Consider the following 23,298-nt stretch of genomic DNA (forward strand, 5'->3'; position numbering starts at 1 on the left):
GGTTTGCTCTATATTGCACATAGTTATTTAAAATAATTGTCTGATTTTTATTTTGGTGGGATTTCATAGCCCAGAATTATATCAAGGTCTCTTCTTCCTTCTAGTTCTGTGACTTTTGCTCTGAGTCACGAGTAAACTGTATGTTAATACAGTCACTTCCACTCACTTGGACTCCCAAATCTTCAGGGAACAGTTGTTTTTATCCGTGTTGTTTTGCTGTTGGGAAGCCACTGTACATGCGGTCATTGAACTTCTGTTCCCACACATGATTGTTTGGCGTTCAGGAAAAAACAGAGAAGGAAGCACTGCAGCTGAGGAAGAAGGAGTCCCTTAAGTAAATATCCAGGGTTCTGGGATTCATCCCCGGGTCAGGCCATTTCCTTGATCCGAGGAGACCAGAATGGAATCAGGAAGAGGGACTGACCTCATACAGAGGATGAGGGCTCTGGCCATCCGCAGGGAAAGCCTTTCTTTGTGTTTACATCAGATTATTCTTGCTTGCTTCTGTAGCCTCTGGGAGTCTCCTCATTCCTATAATCTGAATTCATTCACCCCAGTGTGCCGGAACCTCTGAACTGCCTCCCACTCCCCAGGGCTGTTTTCTTTTTTCAAAGAGAAAGAAGGCTTAGTTACCTATAGCATTCTCTAGGTAGTCACTTTTGGCTACTTCAGTAGAACAAAAGAGAAAAAGATATTACAGCTGAAACAGGAAGAAAGCTTGACAGACCTGTTAGGAGCAGAGCCTTGCCTGCTGTCTTCTTCTCTCATGCCAAAGTTATCCCTCTATCCACATGCATTCTCTTTGGTCATCAAGAAGTAAAAATAAACATTTTACTCTTTCATTGCAGTGGGAGAGAACATAGGCTTTCATGGTCACAGCAGTATGTTCAGGCCAAATTTCAAGTGTAAGACTCAGTACAGGAACATTAGAGAAAATGGGAAAATCAGAGAAAAGGGATTCTCAAAAATTTTAAATTTATTTGCAACAATGTGCACCTTCTTTTAAGTGTGATGAGAGCTAGGTCTTGGTCCCAGCATCGTCGTTAATGCTGAATGTAGGCAGGTCTCATGGCCCATATGGTCTAAGTTTTCTCACAGGAGAGATGATTGGCACCTGCATTATATTCAGTGCAGAGATTATAATAGAACCTTTATGTGGAAGTCCAGGATTTGTGGAGGCTGTTCTTAAGAGTAGACAAAGAATGTGAAGGAGAAAATCTATTACAGAGCCTTGTTACCTGACACTTCTCAAGAGAGCCTTTGATGGGAAGGTCCTTACTTTGGTCCTTACATTCTTAAACAGATTATTTTGGATTCTTTATGGGTTTTATGTTTTCGTTCTTGTCTCTCCTCCCCTCCCCTCCCCTTCCCTCCCCTCCCCTCCCTTCTCTCTCTCTCTCTCTCTCTCTCTCTCTCTCCCTCCCTCCCTCCCTCCCTCCCTCCCTCCATTATTCCCATAAAGTATATAATTCAGAATTAAGCAGAATTGTAAGAAATATTCTCAGAATGTGAAATAATTGAACGCAGCCACGGTGTATTACTTTTTAGGTTTATTTCCAGTATCTAGTATAGTAAGTACTACACAAGAGAGTAACACTGAGGATTCCAGAATTTCTATTCATTCTATGTAGTTTTCACATCACTGACTTGCTGAGGATTTTTGTTTGTTTTAAGGTAGAGATGGTCTTGGGCTTTAGCATCTCTTCACTGAAGGAGACAACCATAGAACTAGGCTGATTTGGTAAGCTCTCCTATACGGGTAATATAAGCTGGAGAGCTACAGGGGCCAAAAGGCCAGAGGATGGGTGTCAGGAGGGCAGGAAGAGTGTCTGGTAGCAGGAGGAGTGCTCCAGCCAAGTCACTCAGATGTCGTGAGTTCTCTCCAGCTTTTCTGCCTTTTTGTGCAGAAGCAGGACATAGTTCGTGGCTTGGTGCTGGTTGCCAGAGTAGGTAGAAGTGTGGTTGTGGAAAGGGAGATAGGGCTGAGGCCATCAGTCCCCAGAGCAGTGCTCGTTAGGGAAACAGTAGAGCAGTCTGTAGAAAGGGCGGCTGCACATACCCTGCTCGTTCTTATAAAAATGACTGGGCTTCTTCATTTCTTTCCATGGTCCTTGATTGTTGACAATGAGTATGAGGCTTTTAAGGTGATTGCTGAAACGAAGGGAGATTTCAGGGGAGTAGTCCTTTCTGTCTCTGTCACCGTGTATTAATTGGGATTTATGATTGTTTTTGAGACTATATTTCTGTACATTCCTTCTCTATTAGGAAGGCCATTTGTTAATGTGGCATGAGGGAAACAGTACAGGATTTTGACTCAAAAGCAATGTCTCAGAATCCTGGTCTTCGTCACCTGCATGAATTTTTGAAAGTGTCTCAGCTCCATAGGCCTGAGTTTCCTGATCCATAAAATACGATGATGAAGATAACAGCAGTGGGCCCCGCAGGGTGTGGCAGAGATTACCGAGGCAGCATCTGTGGGAAGGCTCTGTGAGCCCTGGGACTAGGCCCTGTATGGGTCACTCAGATCTATGAAGCCACTCACTCCTCATATCTGTCTTTATTCTTTCAGTGGTTCCCTGTCAGAAAAGCGATTTCTGTTTACCTCCACTGGTAAGGATCACGGTTTCCCTAAGAATTTGATCATTTAAAATTTCTCCAGTGATAGTTTATTCCTACAAACCCCACAAGATCATATAGTTTAAAGCATTTTCTTTTTTCCACAGGTCACATAGCACCAAATTTTCTGTGACTTAAAAATATGCAAGACAGTAAGTCCCCTTAGCATTAAGTAGAAAAAGGTTTTTCTTCACGAGCTAACATCTCTCAAACTTCTGTCAGAAAGAAGGAAAAACAGAATGACATTGATTTTATTCAGATAATTCCTTTATGTTCAGTTTTAAGAAGAGAAGCTTTTAAAGATTATATTTAAATCTGGCTTATCTTGAATAAGGTGATTGAACATGAGTATATAAAATAAACTTTTTATTTCACCCATCATGAAATATAATCCACATAAATATTCTCCCTCAGCATAAAATAAATTATTTTAAGGAAAACAATATGAATGTGTCTTTGCCCCAAAAGAGGAATCTGGCCTTTATTTGCTACATCCCACATTGTCTGCTACCTGTCCAAGAAGAGTTAAGGTCCTATGACACTACAGTGTGTTGAAATCAGGGTCAATTTAGGTTAGAAAAGAAAATCTATGGTGGTAGGACTCATGACGAGTCAGTGAGTTAGATTCTTGTCATCCCCTTCACACATCATTGTTACTCATGTGGTTTCTCCAACACCCTTCTTTCCCAGAGAATGACTCACTGGTGTGGCACAAAACAATTTCAAACACTGATGTTTCAACCGAGAGAGATGACAAGACAATCACAAAGCCCATCCCCTCAGAAGACATGCCCACAGGTAGAGAAGCTACGGTTTCATGGTTTCATAAAGAGTGTTGTAACTGGTACCCCACAAGATTTAGCATAATAGTTTTAACAGAATTTATTTTTCTATCATATAAATGCTGGAAAAGATAGTCCAGTGGTATTTGCACGTAAGTAAAATGATATCTCTCTGTTTACAACTATTTGATGTAATCTTGGGAGTAGAAAAACTTGTTTGTCCTTTAAACAGTCAGGTCATATTTTATGGAAAACTATACTAGCAAATCTGTATAATGGAATACTCTGCAGCCATGAAAAAGAATGTGTTAGTAATATGGAAAGTTGTCTGAGATACACTGGCAACTTACATAAGTTATGGAACAATCTATATGGTCATTTGTATAAAAGGGGGAATAAAGAGAATACATGTATTCATTCCCATATCTTTAGAAGAATGTCAAAAAACACAATTTGGATTCTAATAGAAGAGGAACAGAGAGGGAGAGAGAAGTCATTTTGTTCCCCATACCTTCTCATACTTTTTGAATTCTGAACATGTAATTGTATTTTCAAGTAATGTACATTGAAAGTGCTTTATTTTCCCCAGAATATAATTTGTATATCAACATTAGAAAATTTGGAATGATTAGAAAAATATAAATAAGAAGCTAAAGGTGAACCATAAATCAGCATCTATAGATAATTACCATATTCCATTGTATTAAGTCAACTGTATTTATATTTTTTACTACAAAATAGTAGCATGTCATACATTCTGTTTTGTTGCATATATTTTCATTTGACATATCATGAGACTCTTCTAATGTTATTACATAGTTAAAAACAATTATTAATATCTTTATGGTATTTTTTTCAATGGATATACCATTATTTAGTTAACTATTCCCCTTACTGGTCCTTTATGTTGTAACATGGTGGCTTTCCCCTTCTCTAGGAATAAACATTACAACTGTGGCGATTCCATTGGTGCTACTTGTCGCCCTTCTGCTGGCTGGAATGGGGGTCTTTGCCGCCCTTAGAAAGTATGTGACTTTACATTTTTAGATTTCTCCTCTAATTATGTAAGCAATTATAAACCCAAAATGTTTACTTTTTGGATATTCATATGTAGAAAGCAGCATGACTGCTTTCAAGATAAAATAATAATCTGTATTTTAAAAACAAGTTAGATAGAAGTAAAAATTCTGATGTCTTATGAAAGGCAGTATTGTCCTTTGATAAAGGCTTAACCAGTGAGCACTGTTGAGGAGAGTCTGGGCACTGACACATTCTTTTTGAGGTGTCCTCTCTCCCACCTGTACAGTAGGAAGATTTATTAAATGGAAATAAGGAGGCCCATGTTATGATCCCATCCCAGTCTCTCCAAGCCCCAATTTTCTCATGTATAAAATAAAGGAGCTTATTCCATATTTATTATAACATATTTCAGGAGTTAGATTTTTTTAAATGAAAATCATTCTGAAGTCTTCTTTCTACCTTTTAAACAGCTTCAGAATGTATCAATGTGTATAATAGTGCAAACAGAATGAAGAATTTTACTAACATGAGCAAGGGCATAGAATTCTAAGCTTCAGGAAGATATTTGTGACTCTTAGCTTAACATGTTTGAGTTAAATTCTTTTTTTAAAGACACCGACAATTTTGTACTTTACTGTAGAAAACAGAGATGAAGTGAGAGCACATGGTCATGAGGAATTTCTTCAGGATTTATGGACTGTATGAGCTAATGTGAAAATAGAAATAATAAGGCATTACTTTCTGATATACAAAAAAATAGTACACATCCTTTAGTGAAAATATTGTGACCATTATTATAAGTGAGATAAATTTATATATAACCCTATTTTCATATGACTTTGTGAGCACATGGCAGCTGCTCTCTCATTTAATCCTCACATCAGCTCTATGAGGTAACTACTATTATGAACCTTATGTTATGCAAGGAGACAGAGGTAGATATATTTGCTTTTAATTATTAAATAGGATTTTTTGTCTTGACAGGAGGAAGAAGAAAGGAAATCCATATATATCAGCTGAGGCCCAGAAAACAGGTTGGTTAAATCTGTTCTTCATCTGCAATTTTATTCTGTCTTTGAGGAAGTAACAGGATTTGCTGATTGAAAACATAAGGAGCCCAGTGGCTCATAATTATACCACAGTCCCCCTTTATCTGTGGGGGACTCTCAGTGAATGCCAGAAATTATGGATAGTGCTGAGCTTTATACATACTATGTTTTTCTCTACATATGCATTCCTATAATAAAATTTAATTTATACATTAGGTTAGTAAGAAATCGATAATAATAACTAACAATAAAAAAGAACAACTATAATAAAATACAGAAATAAAATTGCTAGTATCACAGTGTTTGCATTTGGGAGCCATTATTAAGTAAATAAGGTTCACACAAGCATTGTGATACTGCAACAGTCAATCTGATCACTGTGACTGCTATTAAGTGGCTAAAGGGAAGGTAGTGGGTAGCATATACACAGTGGATATTCTACACAAGTGATGAATCATAGCCTCGGCAGGAACAGTGCAAGATTTCATCATGCTTCTCAGAACAGCATAGAATTTAAAACTTGTAATTTTTTTCTGGAATTTTCCATTTAATATTTTTGTTTCATGTTGACTGGGGTCCTTTTTTTTGGAAAACAAAACTATGGATGGGGGGAAACTATTTTTTTTTTATTAAGCTCTAGTAACCTTTAAATTAACAGGGTAATTAAATTTCTGCAAAGTAGAAATTTTATTGTGTGTAGTCTCTTTCTGAATATGTTTTGAGACAGGGTCTTGCTAAGTTTCCCAGGCAGGTCTGGAACTTACAAACCTCCTGCTTTAGCCTCCCGAGTAGCTGAGATTTTACAAGCATGCACCATCATGCGGGACTTGCTTGCCTCTGTATTTTAATTCAGAATTTTCATGGCCACTTAAATGTTCAATATTATCCCTATTATTCATAAGTTTTTTTTTTTTTTTTTTTTTTTGCCATGGAGTTGAAGTCACTACACTGTCATGAAGGAGAAGTTACAACAGCCCCATCATTTAGGTAGTCCAGCACTCTAAGCATCTTCAGGTCTCTCTCTGGACCCCAGCTAATTCATTGCTTGGGAAATATGTGTCCTAAGGGTACTCTGAAACCTGCACCTGATCCCTATCTGGTCCTTTCCTCATTTTACCAGAAAATACAGTGAAGGCCTGAAGATGCTGAGTCTGAATGCCAGCTGTGCTGTCCCTTCTGGGTCATGAGTGCTGTGTTAGTGTGGATGACAGAGAACCATGTCCAGATGGTTCACACAGGGATAATCTGGGACACAATCAGTACAAAAATACTTTTAAAACCAGTGGAAACATCCTTGTAGCAGTGTTTGCTATTGTCATCGAGTATTGGCCTTAGTATGCTATTCTCATCATTCGTACCTGAGGCATTCTGGCTGTGCATTTGTCACTGTCAGTCACCAAGCCACAGCCTGACCTCTGATTCATTAAGGAACACATTTTAGAGTACATGGATTACATTTCTGACATCAGTTTGCTTCACATGATCTTTATTTCAGGTTGTTGGAAGCAGATTAAATATCCCTTTGCCAGACATCAATCAGCTGAGTTTACCATCACCTATGACAATGAGAAGGAGATGACACAAAAGTTAGATCTCATCACAAGTGATATGGCAGGTAAGTGTCACACCTCCAGGACAATGCTAGCAGATAGCTGCTGCCCAGCAGGAAGGGGAGACAGGATGGAAATAACACTATAATCCTTTAAAAAAGTGGAAATATGTTATTTTTTTCCTGCACTCTGTACGGTTTAAACCAACACCAAAATATACCCAGCAGCTCCACTCAGCTGAGTCTCTTACGCCTGTGGGTCACATAATGAGATTCATTGTGATGGCCCAAAGTAACATTAGTAAGGAAAGGCCTTAATCTACTTTTGTTACCAAGGTTTTGACTAAGACACTGGAAAAGAGGGACTAGAAAGATGAATTAAATACAGCTCCTGCCCTCCACCAGGAGCTATATGGAGGAACTCTTCCAGTGTTAGGGACAGTGTTCCTAAGAAGCCATCTATGTGTCATCTCTCTTTGCTACTTCTCATTTTTTTATCTTTCCTTCTTCAGTCTGCCTTCAGAGTTACTTCTAATTGTGCCGGTGTGTAGGTTTCTACAGAATTAAACCAAACTTCCTATCAAGGCACTCAGCACATCCCAAGATCTAACAGATGGTTAACAGCAAGCACTTGTAATGTGGGTTTGAATCATGCTAGCCAAGTGATCTGGGAAAAGTTAACATAGTCTTGCTCTGTTTTCTTACTTGTAAAACAAAGTAATAATTCCTACCAGAGGATTATTTTTAAAGATTTACGTTGTGAATATCTTGCTATCTTAGAATAGTGCCTGGCACAGTTAGGCTCAACAAATGTGATCTCTTTCATTATTCTCACCATCATCATTAGCTCCGGACCGGCTTTGTTCTTCATTTCCATTAAACAAACTAATCAGCATCCCTCATTCTTGGCCATATCAAACTCTCTTTTCATGGTTGTTCTCTTTTTCTTCAGGGTTATCTCCACCTCTCTAAAATTGAGCATCTCGAGAAGCAGCTTATTTTCCCTCTACCTCAGGTGCAACTTACTGTCTCCATTCCCTAGATTGCTATGGCCCTTTGAGGCTTCCTGAAGCAGGCAGTGTGGTTGTAGAGTCCCTGCTTGTTATCTATGACTCGCTTGTGGTCTTTCCCACAGAGCCTGGGACACATTAGGTAGGCACTCAGTGAAGAGTTGAGTGGAGGGGAAAGCAGAGCATCCCCAAGCGACAGGCAGCTGGCTTGTCCTTGTACCTACATGATGCACAAACTCTGTGCCTTTTATTCGCTTGGTTTCAGATTACCAGCAGCCTCTCATGATTGGAACCGGGACAGTCGCCAGGAAGGGCTCCACCTTCCGGCCCATAGACACTGACGCCGACGAGGCCGGGACGGGCGCCGAGGCCAGCAGCCACTACGACTGCCCCCAGCGCGCTGGCTGCCACGAGTACGCGCTGCCCTTGACCCACGCGGAGCCCGAGTACGCCACGCCCATCGTGGAGCGGCACCTGCCGCGGGCCCACACCTTCTCGGCCCAGAGTGGCTACCACGTTCCCGGGCCCAGGCCGGCTCACAAACATTCCCTTTCTTCCGGCAGCTTCTCCCCTGAGGCAGGGGCCACCAAGAGCGGAGACTATCAGTTGCCACAAAGCCCCAAGCCTGCGGACAGGGGCTACGACAAGCCCAAAGCCAGCAGCAGCTTCGCTGCAGAGAACAGAAACTCCGCCTCTCAGAAGCCAGAGACGAATCTCGGGGTGAATGATGGTTATTCAGCCCCCAGAGACTGCCTCACCCCCCTCAACCAGACAGCCGTGACCGCTCTTCTGTGAACACAATGTGAAAGAAACCTGCTGTGGTACTGAGCGTGCGGCTGTGGCCAGTCACTGGAAGATGGGAGAGTGCTGTTCAAGTTGTGTGCGCGTGCACGTGACTCAATAGGATCCTAGAGAGAACTTCTCATACTGTTTACAAAACTCTGCAGCCGGTTTTACCCTTAGGCGAGAGCCTGTTGGTTTTTGTTGGACTAGAAAAATGGGGGGAGGGGGGGAATTCTGATGGCATTTTCATTTCTCTAACTGTGATATTGAGCTGCTTTCTTGCAAAATGTGCAATCTGTACAGAGTTGTATTTAACAAGAATTAAAGTAACTTAAGTTTGCTTTGTCAGATTTTAGTTCTGCGCAGAGGTTAAGTGAAAAATGCAGCGGTTGCAAAAACAAATAGTAGTAGGATGTGTTCACTTTTTTCAAAGTTTGATTATCTGATACTGTGTTAACAGCAGGTCTGTTTAAACTTGATCTTGTTTTTGTGGCTCATTTCCTTTCCTTTGATAACTACAATTAAAAGCATTTTTAACATTCTTCTCCTGGAAGAAATGGAATTACTTGAAGTATGAAAACCACACCAGGGTGGTTCCTCGTTTGGAATCATAATTGTAGATTGAATAAGACATACACCACCTCAACAGCTGCTTGTTTCCTTATGCTCCATTTCAGATGCAGATGTGAAGTGGCCTGCCACAGAAGCCCATTATCCTCTGACCCTCAGGTACTCCAGCTGCTCTAGGGCCGGAGGCAATGGACTCTGAGGAACTGCATAAATGTTATGAAGCCTTCATATGCAAATCTGCCTTTTTAAACTGCAAAGCCAAATGCTGAGACTTAAAAGCAACCCAAACTGTTCTTTCCACAAATTGTAATGAGGTGGCACAGCAATTACAGCTTGAATTACTGTCAGTTGTTTCTGTACCTCAGATTAAAAATATTGCTGAAGACAGAAACTCACACTTTTCGTGACCTTCATAAAAGGTGCATGCTGGTAACTTCCATTGTTCCCTAAACCGAATAAAATTGTTTGAAATGTATTCCAATGAAAGTGACTGAGGTTGTCTAAAAAGAGCTTTAATTTACCCCAAAGTGTCTACATTTCTGGAGTAGTCCAGATCTCAGCTATACCTCATGTTCAGTGATTTTTTATCTGAGTTTGCTGTGTAGAATTAACTGTGGGGATTTAACCTCTTTTGCCAAAGAGTAGAGTGTTTCATTTTTTAATGGACAATATGAACCAAAATTTTTTCCTCTAAAAAAAACGTATTTATAACCCTTTTGTATGGTTATCACTTTCTGTGAAATGTATATAAAGTAGCAAGGGTGCTGGAAGATAAAGGGAGACTCTCTGTTGGTTACTGTGGAGGATAAACCATTTTTTGGAGTTTACATAGTTTCATGTGCATACTGACTGTAATAAACTATGCCAAATCAGAGTACCCCTGACTCTCATTGGTGCCCTGTTTGCTGGGCTGTTGAGAGGCTCACTCTGAAACCAATTTCCCATAATGAAATTAAAAAAAAAAAAAAATCCCTTCCTAGTTAAAATTAAAATCAAAGGGCACATTTTTCTTTTCTGAAACTCATTCATAGGAAACCTGAATAGACTGATGCTAGCTTTACTATAGATAATACCTCTGATGAATGGTCACCTTAGTTTAAATTGCTTTTTAAAAAATGGTATTTGGAGAAAGCCTTGTCTGGCTCACATTTGTTGAAGCCAGGGGGCCCCAACCTGAACCTGCAAAAGTGTCCAATGGGTGACCTTTTGATGCCGGAGAACCAAAATCTCCATCATCATACCATTTTCTAAACATGCACCCTGTAGAGAGCCATGAAGATTGTTTTTGCACGTGCAGATCACCAATTACCTTACATATCTTACCTCCAAACACCTTTCCCCACACCTCATTGTTTTTTCATCCCATAAATAACCCTAAACTCAGGGAGACAGATTTAAGTTCAAGAGCTCTCACTTCTGACTCTTGGCCACTTCATGAATTAAATTATTTCTCATTTGAGTTGGGAGACTGGTTCAGCAACAATCCTCAATAATTAAGGGCAGGTGGTACAATGAAGAACACGGCCTTGGTGACAGGTGGGTGTTGGTTCTACACAGATTGGCCATGAAATAGTTGAGAATTTTTGGCTAGTTATGTAACATTGAACCTTGGTTTCCTCATGATGGAAAATGGTGTTAACGTGTCCTCTTCCTCCAAAGATTACTGGTAAGAATCAGTTGGGACATTTATTAAAGTTCCTGTTCTATAAATGGGCCTTTATTTCTAATCTAGGTCATCTGTGGCTATATATAGCATTTTAACTTGAAAATATTAGTCCACAAGAATGAAGTTGGATCTGCAGCCCTTTTTTACAATAGAGGTGTTTTCCACCCATCACATTTCTTCCCCATACTTGTGATCCAATTGTGAAAAAAGCAAGAACTTTGTTCAGGAGCAGTACTTCCTCAGGGTGGGCTCTGTAGACTAAGGTGTATGAGTGGAAAGGTCTGATAAACCCTATGCAGCCAAGCCTAAACTAGCAGATAAGAGCATGTATCTTTTTCAGTGTGAATGAGGAATAGATCATTCTAATTGTCTGGTTTTCTTCTAAGCTATCAAATCCTACCAAAAAGCCAAGATTACTTCTTGTCACTTCTTAAAACTGTGGCTGAAACACATCTGCCTTGACAAGCAAGACTTCACTGGCTAGAGGCTGCTGAAACTTTGCTCCGGGTTTTATTATTGTAATCAACCTAAAAATATCCAGAAAGGATGTGAGGGGTTGTTTGATTTTTATTTCACACTGCTTGGGATTCTTAGCAGAAAATCAAATCACATTTTTATTGCAGACACAATCAAAAATAACTTTCCTAAATCTATCAGTTCACCCTGACCAATCACAGCAGTCCAAGTGGGCCCACCAGATTGGCCTCTATTCCTGAAATTCTCATCATGCATCCATTCATGCCCCAAATAGTTATCAACATTTTGAGAGCTGTATTTGAAAGACAGAATGCCCAGGATCTCTCCAGGCCCTGGAAGGAGCTTAATCTTGTTAATGGGATGCTAAAATTGAACACAATCACCTGCACCTACCTGCTAGCATTTCCTGTCCCCAGTCTATCCAGTCACCCACTATTTCCTTGCACTTACACACTGCTGTATCCACAGCACATGACAGATCTCATTTCCCCACTACTGATCACATTCCCTGACAATCTGCTCCTGGAATAAACTCCCCTAGATACTTTTTGTTCAGCCTTCAGTATTCTGCAATTTTACTACTGTGTTTGCCTATGAATTAATTTGCATTCACATTGCTTGAAATTTGGATGTCTTTAATCATCTTCATCAGCTATGAAATTTTTTCAGCCATCTTTTTACTGTTTTCTTTCATCTCCCCTTCTGGAATTCCTATTGGATGTCCATTAGAGCTTTTAATTCTATCTCTCATGTCTCTTAATCCCTCTTATTTCCTTTTTATCTTTCTGTGCTGCATTCTGGGTAAATTCCTAAAAGACAATATGGCATGGTGGTTGAATACACAGATTTTAGATTGCCTGACAAGGATCTGAAACGGTTTGGTGCCTGGCAGAAAAACAAGGGTACCTATTATGGCTGTCAGAAAACTAAGTGAAGCATTTATTTATTTTTAAAAATCTACAAATATAGTTTATTTTCAAATTTTACAAGAAATTGTCACTTCCCAATGCTATTGATGCAGTTAAGCTAGAATATTGTTTCTTTTTCTTTTCATTTCACTGTGTAAAAACACACAAGCTGGGCGCAGTGGCGCAGGCCTGTAATCTCAGTGGCCTGGGAAGCCGAGGCAGGAGGACCGCAAGTTCAAAACCAGCCTTAGCATCAGCAAGGTGCAACTCAGTGAGACCCTGTCTCTAAATAAAATGCAAAATAGGGCTGGGGATGTGTCCCAGGGGTTGAGTGCCTCTGAGTTCAATCCACAGTACTCCCCCCAATTAAAAAAAAAAAAAAAAAAACATGGGCATAAAGTTCCATCCTAGCACTAGTGACCACCCATAGAGTAGAATGAGGTATGCAAATGGATAAACAAGAATTACTATATTTCTCGAATAAGGTAATGCATATAACCTAGGAAGTTTATATAGATATAATAGCCAAATACAATCAGTCACAGGTATTTCCAACTAAATACTCAATAATTGCATGTTAGGAAAACACGGTTGATAAAAAAAGCTGGACAAAATGTACTATGACTAGGAGTGGATAAAAAACATTCAGATGCACATCAAAGATGTAGTCCTACTCCATATCATAGTCTCTGCTCTGTCCTTTCACTACTCATTAGAGATGACACATTAAAGTTGATATCAGAAGACCAACACCTACACGATCCTTGAATGCAACCCATAGGAGCTTTATTGTCTCAAAAAATCCAATGCCCAGCACCAAACCAAATATTTTAGTAGATAGAGTCAAATACTTAATAGGACCAAGAAAACAGTGTCATCTCTGGCCCACTGGTCCTTTATCTGCTTCCAGTAATGGAAGTTTCTATAAATTCTTTGGAGAAAAGTGAACAGGAAGAGCATCTGCCAGGCAGCAAACTCGAAGTCCATCTACTGAAACTGAAAAAGCCTTCTGAGGTATTTGTAGCATTTGCTCTAGACACGTGTCTTGCTGCATCCTAGAATTCAAGACTCTGTTCCCCTGCACTGTAGAATTCACCGAAGTATCTGGTGACATCTTCCTACATGGAAGAAAAAATTCTTTTACACATAGTATTAAGAAATGTTTGGCTACTCAAGTTATTTGACAAGAAGGTCACCTTACAATTTCTCTTCCACCCTTCAGAATGGTCAGGGATCAAAAGCAAATGGTGTTGGTGCTGAGGCTTATCTAGAGGCTGGAGAATTGCTGCCTGTACTTCAGACAAGGGCAACGCCACATCCTTAGACCCATCTCATAAGACGTGTGCAGGGCCTTCTGTTTCCCACACTTCACCTCACCCAATCCTCAGACAGCCATGCCAGATAGCTAATGTTAGTAGAGGGAGGGAAGAGGAGGCACTGGGAAGGGAAGTGACTTTCCTTTGAGCACAAAAACTGTGATAGAGCCAAAATCGGAACTCAGATTCTGTATTCTTAGCCACCACGTCCTTAGTTGAAGCCAATTAAAAAGCATTTTCACTCAAGTCCATCAGCATACGGACAGATAAGTCTTTGTTCATCAGAATGCAACATAAAATCAAAGTAAAACTCCAATCCCTAGTTCTACCTCCAGGACAGTTCAGCAGGAGGAATGACAATGTAGGGGAACAGTCCAGTCTGAAGCTCAATCAGGCCACTGATCCACCCCATGCCTAGCAGTCCTGTTTCCCATTTCACTCCACCTAGCCCCTCACCTGGCTCAACTGTTCCCCATCAACCCAGCCAGTTACATTTGAGATAAAATACTTCAAGTAGCTCCATACTCACCATGATGCTAGTTTTGGAGTAGACACACACACATTACTCTAAGACATGTTACCAAGTTAAGAAACCATCCGTTTTATCTTTTCCCCCCCCATTCACCAAGAATGTATGTTAAATACCGAACAGTACCTTTTCAGCATTTGGAATCAGAAGCAAATGATTTCCCCCCATAAGGACCCCTCCAAGACCCATCGTAGGATTAATTACATCACTAGATGCCCTAATATTAAAAAACTTGGTTACAATAGATGAATCTATTAACATGTTGCCAAATCCATACTGATCTTTGCAACAATATTCTTCTGCCAATTAGGTCTTTTGTTTTCTTTGAAAAGAAAACATGATCAGACTTAGAAATTTAGAAAATTTCTTCTGTCAATTCTTCTTTTGCTAGGCATTGAAATTACCTGCTCCTTCACTGGTAATGCCATTAAGACCATATATTCTGGTAAGATGTGGGAGAGGTGCTTTGACAGCTTTTTGCTATTTTTCTTCCCTAAAAAAAATTGAAATTTAAAATTTCACTGGAGTCAATTTGGTTACATTACACCTTCCTAGAAAAGTTTTCACATTTATTCCTATATAATGGAACAATATACTGTCTCTTAGTTGCTATTGCTTTTTCTCCCTTAATTTTTATTTTGTGTATTTGCATTTATTCTTTTTTATGACTCAGTCAACAGTTAATTTTATTGTCTTTTTCCTCTGAAAAATCATTTTATTTTTAAAATTAGTTTTACTACTTTTGTGCTCTCAGAAGCAAACAACCCACTCAATATAACTTAGACAGAGCTAAAAATTCCCTCAACAATAATGACAGTAGGGAGCATCTAGTGAAGATAACAAAAATATCACGAATATTATAAAAAATATGACAGTGGGCACACAAGAAGAGATAATTCCATTCCCTAAGTATTTGTTCGCGGGGAGGAGGGAAATGCTTTAATCACAAGGATCTAGGAGGTTTAAGAATTTTTCTTGCATTCTATATTTACTTAACTGCAACAAAGGTATTTCTCATGAAATTTAAATCCATCTCACTTATTATTTTAAAAATAAAAACTTAGGCTCCACCAAACCTTGTACCATTTAAGAAAAATGAAAATAATCAGCTGGGGAGAAAGACTGAAAAGCCTGTAATTTCATGTATCTTTTTCCTTCTTAGTAGCCTATTAAGGTAAAATTGAGAGGAATTTGAGTCCTTATTCTAATGCTTACTACTGGTGTAACTCTAAATAAATAATATAACTTCTCCAGTCTTCAACTTATTCATCCTAACAATATTTTAATACTTTTCAAAAAGCCTTTCATGATCCAACATGGCGGCGGGCACAGAGAGATCAAGTCTCTGACCTCTTCAGCTGCATGGGCATAGGGAGTCGTAAACCGTCTAAATGGTGTTTGCTCAGGATCACTAGGCAATGCTGAGCTGACATGGATCTGGGGCGAACAGTCTGGGCCTCTCAGAACACACACCGAGCCCTGATCGGCTGAATTCAAGCTCCCGTTCGCCTGCTTCTCGCAGACAAACTGCTGTGACTCAGCACTAAACAATCCCGCTGAAACAACTGGTCAGCCCTTTTGAACCTACGGAAGTTAATGCCAACCGAGCCTTCATAGGCAGTGGCCACAGGATTGAAACGGGGCTTGGGAGAGACAGTCAGGACCCACCCGTTGCATTGGTCACCCAGCAAAGGGAACGAATTGTCACCATTTGCATGGGATACCACCATGGCAGAGACCTGACGTCACCAGAATGCAGCGGAGGAGATAACTCCATTGAAACCGGCGGCGACAGCATCAAATAAATTTATAGGAGTAAACAGTAACTCAGCAGTCAAACAGAACAAGAAGTAACATGAGCAGCATGAAAAAGCAAGGAAAAAAAAGGAGTACGAACAATGCAGGACAGCCTAAATATTCAGGAGGACCTAGAGGCATCAGAAAAATGGTCAAATAAAGAACTCAAGGATTACCTTAGACAGATGGAATGGAACCTTAAAGAGGATATGAGACAGCAAATTCAAACAGTGAAAGAACACATTAAAAATGAATTACATAAACAGATAAAAGAAGAAATTAAGCATCTTTATCAGGAGATAGAGATTATAAAAAAATCAAACAATAATTCTAGAAATGAGGGAAACTATAAACCAAATTAAAAATTCAAATGAGAGTATCACTAACAGAGTGGAGCAAGTAGAAGCCAGAACGTCAGATAATGAAGACAAAATATATCATCTTGAAAAGAGTCTAGCCAACTCAGAAAGGCTGGTAAAAAATCACGAGGAAAACATCCAAGAGATATGGGATAACATAAAAAAAACAAACTTAAGAGTCATCGGGATAGAGGAAGGTATAGAGGTTCAAACCAAGGGAATGAGCAACCTGCTGAATGAAATAATTATAGAAAACTTTCCAGAAATAAAAAAGGAAACGGATATACAAATTGTAGATGCATACAGGACACCGAGCATACAAAATCACAGTAGACCAACACCAAGACACATTGTTATGAAGATATCCAATATACAGAACAAAGAGAAAATATTAAAAGCTACAAGAGAAAGGAGGCAGATTACATTCAGGGGTAAACCAATAAGGTTAACATCGGATTTTTCATCACAGATGCTGAAAGCGAGAAGATCCTGGAACAACGTATTTCAAACACTGAAAGACAATGGATGCCAACCAAGAATTTTGTATCCAGCAAAATTAAGCTTCAGGTATGACAACAAAATAAAAATCTTTCATGATAAACAAAAGTTAAAAGAATTTACAGCCAGAAAACCAGCATTGCAAAGCATCTTGAGCAAAACACTACAAGAGGAAGAAATGAAAAACAATAACGAAAACCATCAGTGGGAAGTGCCTCAGTAAAGTCAGAGGGCGGGGGAAAGCTAATCATGGAGAAACAAACCAAATTAAAAAAAAAAAAGATAAATAATCAAACATGGCTGGAAGTACAAACTATCTATCAATAGTAACTCTAAACATTAATGGCCTAAACTCTCCAATAAAGCGACATAGGCTGGTAACATGGATTAAAAAAACAAATCCAACAATATGCTGCCTCCAGGAGACACATCTGATTGGAAAAGACATACACAGGCTGAAGGTGAAAGGTTGGGAAAAAATATACCACGCACACGGTCCTCGTAAGCAAGCAGGGGTGGCCATCCTCATATCGAATAAAATCGACTTCAAGACTAAGTTAATCAAAAGGGATAAGGAAGGACATTATATAATGTTAAAAGGAACCATTCACCAACAAGACATAACAATTATCAATATTTATGCACCAAATAATGGTGCTGTGACGTTCATAAAACAAATTCTCCTCAAGTTCCAGAATCAAATAGACCACAACACAATAATTATGGGTGACTTCAACACACCTCTCTCACCATTGGACAGATCCTCCAAACAAAAGTTGAATAAAGAAACTATAGAACTCAATATCACAATCAATAACCTAGACTTAACTGACATATATAGAATATATCAACCATCATCAAGTGGATATAGCTTTTTCTCAGCAGTACATGGATCCTTCTCAAAAATAGACCATATATTATGCCATAGGGCAACCCTCAGTAAATATAAAGGGGTGGAGATAATACCATGCATTTTATCTGATCATAATGGAATGAAACTGGAAATCAATGATAAAAGAAGGAACGAAAAATCCTACATCACCTGGAAAATGAACAATATGTTACTGAATGATCAATGGGTTACAGAAGACATAAAGGAGGAAATCAAAAAATTCTTAGAGATAAATGAAAATACAGACACAACATATCGGAATCTATGGGACACAATGAAAGCAGTTTTAAGAGGGGATTTCATCGCCTGGAGGTCAATCCTCAAAAAAAGAAAAAAACAACAAATAAATGAGCTCACACTTCATCTCAAAGCCCTAGAAAAGGAAGAGCAAAACAACAGCAAATGTAGCAGAAGGCAAGAAATAATTAAAATCACAGCGGAAATCAACGAAATGGAAACAAAAGAAACTATTGAAAAAATTGACAAAACTAAAAGTTGGTTCTTCGAAAAAATAAATAAGATCGACAGACCCTTAGCCATGCTAACGAAGAGAAGAAGAGAGAGAACTCAAATTACTAACATACGGGATGAAAAAGGCAACATCACAACAGACACTACAGAAATACAGAAGATAATTAGGAATTATTTTGAAAACCTATATTCCAATAAAATAGAAGATAGTGAACACATCGATAAATTTCTTAAGTCATATGATTTGCCCAGACTGAGTCAGGAGGATACACACAATTTGAACAGACCGATAACAAAGGAGGAAATAGAAGAAGCCATCAAAAGACTACCAACCAAGAAAAGCCCAGGACCGGATGGGTATACAGCAGAGTTTTACAAAACCTTTAAAGAAAAATTAATACCAATACTTTTCAAGTTATTTCAGGAAATAGAAAAAGAGGGAGCTCTGCCAAATTCATTCTATGAGGCCAACATCACCCTGATTCCAAAACCAGACAAAGACACCTCAAAGAAAGAAAACTACAGACCAATATCTCTAATGAACCTAGATGCAAAAATCCTCAATAAAATTCTGGCGAATCGGATAAAAAAACACATCAAAAAAATTGTGCACCATGATCAAGTAGGATTCATTCCTGGGATGCAAGGATGGTTCAATATACGGGAATCAATAAATGTTATTCACCACATCAATAGACTTAAAGATAAGAACCATATGATCATCTCGATAGACGCAGAAAAAGCATTCGACAAAGTACAGCATCCCTTTATGTTCAAAACTCTACAAAAACTAGGGATAACAGGAACTTACCTCAACATTGTAAAAGCTATCTATGCTAAGCCTCAGGCTAGCATCACTCTGAATGGAGAAAAATTGAAGGCATTCCCTCTAAAATCTGGAACAAGACAGGGATGCCCTCTCTCTCCACTTCTGTTCAACATAGTTCTCGAAACACTGGCCAGAGCAATTAGACAGACGAAAGAAATTAAAGGCATAAAAATAGGAAAAGAAGAACTTAAAATATCACTATTTGCAGATGATATGATTCTATACCTAGAAGACCCAAAAGGGTCTACAAAAAAACTACTAGAACTAATAAATGAATTCAGCAAAGTGGCAGGATATAAAATCAACACGCATAAATCAAAGGCATTTCTGTATATCAGTGACAAAACTTCTGAAACGGAAATGAGGAAAAACACCCCATTCACAATATCCTCAAAAAAATAAAATAAAATACTTGGGAATCAACCTAACAAAAGAGGTGAAAGATTTATACAATGAAAACTACAGAACCCTAAAGAGAGAAATAGAAGAAGATCTTAGAAGATGGAAAAATATACCCTGTTCATGGATAGGCAGAACTAACATCATCAAAATGGAGATATTACCAAAAGTTCTCTATAGGTTTAATGCAATGCCAATCAAAATCCCATCGGCATTTCTTGTAGAAATAGAGAAAGCAATCATGAAATTCATATGGAAAAATAAAAGACCCAGAATAGCAAAAGCAACTCTAAGCAGGAAGTGTGAATCAGGCGGTATAGCGATACCAGGTTTCAAACTATATTACAGAGCAATAGTAACAAAAGCAGCATGGTACTAGTACCAAAACAGGCGGGTGGACCAATGGTACAGAATAGAGGACACAGAGACTAATCCACAAAGTTACAACTATCTTATATTTGATAAAGGGGCTAAAAGCGTGCAATGGAGGAAGGATAGCATCTTCAACAAATGGTGCTGGGAAAACTGGAAATCCATATGCAACAAAATGAAACTGAATCCCCTCCTCTCGCCATGCACAAAAGTTAACACAAAATGGATCAAGGAGCCTAATATCAAATCAGAGTCTCTGCGTCTGATAGAAGAAAAAGTTGGCTCCGATCTGCATATTGTGGGGTCGGGCTCCAAATTCCTTAATAGGACACCCATAGCATAAGAGTTAATAACAAGAATCAACAAATGGGACTTACTTAAACTAAAAAGTTTTTTCTCAGCAAGAGAAACAATAAGAGAGGTAAATAGGGAGCCTACATCATGGGAACAAATTTTTACTCCTCACACTTCAAATAGAGCCCTAATATCCACAGTATACAAAGAACTCAAAAAATGAAACAATAAGATAACAAATAACCAATCAACAAATGGGCCAAGGACCTGAACAGACACTTCTCAGAGGAGGACATACAATCAATCAACAAGTACATGAAAAAATGCTCACCATCTCTAGCAGTCAGAGAAATGCAAATCAAAACCACCCTAAGATACCATCTCACTCCAGTAAGATTGGCAGCCATTATGAAGTCAAACAACAACAAGTGCTGGTGAGGATGTGAGGAAAAGGGTACTCTTGTACATTGCTGGTGGGACTGCAAACTGGTGCGGCCAATTTGGAAATCAGTATGGAGATTCCTGGGAAAGCTGGGAATGGAACCACCATTTGACCCAGCTATTGCCCTTCTCGGACTATTCCCTGAAAACCTTAAAAGAGCGTACTACAGGGATACTGCCACATCGATGTTCATAGCAGCACAATTCACAATAGCTAGACTGTGGAACCAACCCAGATGCCCTTCAATAGATGAATGGATTAAAAAATGTGGCATTTATACACCATGGAGTATTACACAGCACTAAAAAATGACAAAATCATGGAATTTGCAGGGAAATGGATGGTACTAGAGCAGATTATGCTAAGTGAACCTAGCCAATCCCTAAAAAACAAATGCCAAATGTCTTCTTTGATATAATGACAGCAACTAAGAACAGAGCAGGGAGGAAGAGCAGGAGGAAAAGATTAACATTAAACAGAGACATGAGGTGGGAGGGAAAGGTAGAGAAAAGGGAAATTGCATCGAAATGGAAGGAGACGCTCATTGTTATACAAAATTACATATAAGAGGTTATGAGGGGAATTGGAAAAAAAACAAGGAGAGAAATGAATTACAGTAGATGGGGTAGAGAGAGGGGAGGGGAGGGGAGGGGGGATAGTAGAGGATAGGAAAGGTAGTAGAATACAACAGTTACTAATACGGCATTATGTAAAAATGTGGATGTGTAACCGATGTGATTCTGCAATCTGTATTTGGGGGTAAAATGGGAGTTCATAACCCACTTGAATCTAATGTATGAAATATGATATGTCAAGAGTTTTGTAATGTTTTGAACAACCAATAAAAAAAAAAAAAAAAAAAAAAAGCCTTTCAGTTGTAGCAGACTAAATTAACATCACATTTTGAATCTGCTTCCCCCTGCTGGCAATTCAACAAATTGCAAGTTCTGCCTTTCCAAAGCAAGAATCCCAGTTCCAGGGGTTTACATTTGTTTATATAATTGTCCTTGGTATAGTTTGTTCCTACTTAGAAGCCAGAGGTCCTTCCTTTACAAATATTACACTCTTAACTTGAACTATAAAACAATATTTTGCTGTTCAAATTTTCCTTTTTCATATCATTTTCAAAATATTATAATCTCCCCCTGTGAGATTTTTGGTTTTCTTGTTCAATTTTTTCTTTCTGCATTTTGAAGCTATTTTATTTTAAATATCATGTACAAGATTAGAACTATTTTGACTTTATAGTAAATTAAGTAATCTTTGCCAGGATATGCTAGCTAATTCTTAAATTTTTAGTGCATATCTCCTTTTTCCTTTAGCATATCCAGGCAGGCTTTGCCAGACTTTATTACTACTATAAGTCAGGTAGAAGAGAGTATGTGGGGGTGCCAGAGTCTTGGAGGGAAGGGATTAGGAGCAGGATCTCTGAGCATCTTGTAGCACAGAGGAGGTGCTAGGTCTTATTAGGGCGAGTGGGTAACTTCTGTAAGATAAGGGATCAGGTAGGAACAGCAGAGTCAGTATCCTCAGGGGTATCCATCCATATAGATGCTTTGACTTTCACAAAACAGGTCTTGGCAAAGCATTCAAGCTTCCAAAACTCTGCAATTTTAACAATTAAGATGTTTGGCCTGAAATTCAGTTGTTTTCATCCTTCCATTGCAGGAAGGCCTCTTTGAAATGCTCTCCATCAACAAGGACCTCTGGCTCTCACATTTAGGCATTAACAGCTTGATCACACTATCATTATCTTTCTGTAGGTCACTAATACAACCTAGTAGTAATCAGTCAACTCTGCTCTCTTCCAGACATTGTTCTTCCCACATTATTCAAATACCTGCATTATGGAAACTCCTTGAAAATTCCTCTCTTTAGGGACATTTTCCCCCAATTATAGACTGTGTCTGGGGTCTCCAAGGCCACCCTCAAATTGCATGATTTGCTAAAAGGGCCAACAGGACTAAGCAAAGGATCATACGCACAATTATGAGTTATTATAGATAAGAACACAAACCAAAATCAGTAAAGGGAAAAGGCACATGTGCAAAATTAACAATAAATTAGGCACAAACTCTTAAGTCTTCTCCCAGTGGAGCAAACAGGATTGCCTAATGCGTCCAGCAATGATGGGTAACAATACATATAAAGTGTTGTTCACCAGGGAAGCTGGTCTGACTGAGCCCACTCATCAAGATTTTATAAGGGTCAGTCACATAGGCACCCTCTGCCTAGTATGTACCAAAATTCTAGATTCCCCAGTGGGAAAACAGGTGTTCAACAAAAATCTTACTGTTTTTACAAACATTTCAGGCATAGTAAGTCACCTATGTTAAGTTGGTGAATGGGAAATCCAAGTTGCTAGACACTAGCCAAGGACCAACATAAGCAGGCCTTTCGAAAGACAACAGGTCCATGACTGCTGTTAACTCTTCTGTAAATCTTCTACAAAATACTAAACAACTAAAAATATTTAGCACCATAACCTTGTGCCATATACTATATATACTCCACTTACCTGCCAAAATGTCATCCTCTTTACTCTTTGTAGCAAAGTGGATGAGCCAGCTCTTAAATCCCAGTTTATTACCTATTTCCTCAAATCTCACTCTTGGATAACTTGTTTTCATCAGAGTTCCCCTAAAAGCAGACACCAACACCAGAAAGGGA

At 38.9% G+C, this 23,298-nt stretch overlaps 1 protein-coding gene and 1 pseudogene across 1 annotated transcript in view; one reads left to right on the top strand and one right to left on the bottom strand.

The window, feature by feature from the left end:
• Dcbld1 (discoidin, CUB and LCCL domain containing 1) overlaps positions 1–9,869 on the top strand; it is a 59,092-nt gene extending 49,223 nt beyond the window's left edge. The window contains exons 7-12 of the mRNA XM_046426432.2: positions 2,570–2,610; positions 3,307–3,414; positions 4,336–4,423; positions 5,403–5,452; positions 6,963–7,082; positions 8,292–9,869. Coding sequence (XP_046282388.1) covers positions 2,570–2,610; positions 3,307–3,414; positions 4,336–4,423; positions 5,403–5,452; positions 6,963–7,082; positions 8,292–8,821 — 937 coding nt within the window. The 3' untranslated portion in view covers positions 8,822–9,869. The remainder of the gene's footprint in view (positions 1–2,569; positions 2,611–3,306; positions 3,415–4,335; positions 4,424–5,402; positions 5,453–6,962; positions 7,083–8,291) is intronic.
• A 566-nt stretch (positions 9,870–10,435) lies between these two features.
• LOC131423489 (protein unc-50 homolog) lies at positions 10,436–16,382 on the bottom strand (annotated as a pseudogene).
• Positions 16,383–23,298: the final 6,916 nt, after the last annotated feature.

Source organism: Marmota monax, unplaced genomic scaffold, assembly GCF_021218885.2.
Source record: "Marmota monax isolate L192 unplaced genomic scaffold, Marmota_monax_Labrador192_F-V1.1 WCK01_AAM20220418_F8-fsc00174, whole genome shotgun sequence".
NCBI classification, from domain to species: Eukaryota; Metazoa; Chordata; class Mammalia; order Rodentia; family Sciuridae; genus Marmota; species Marmota monax.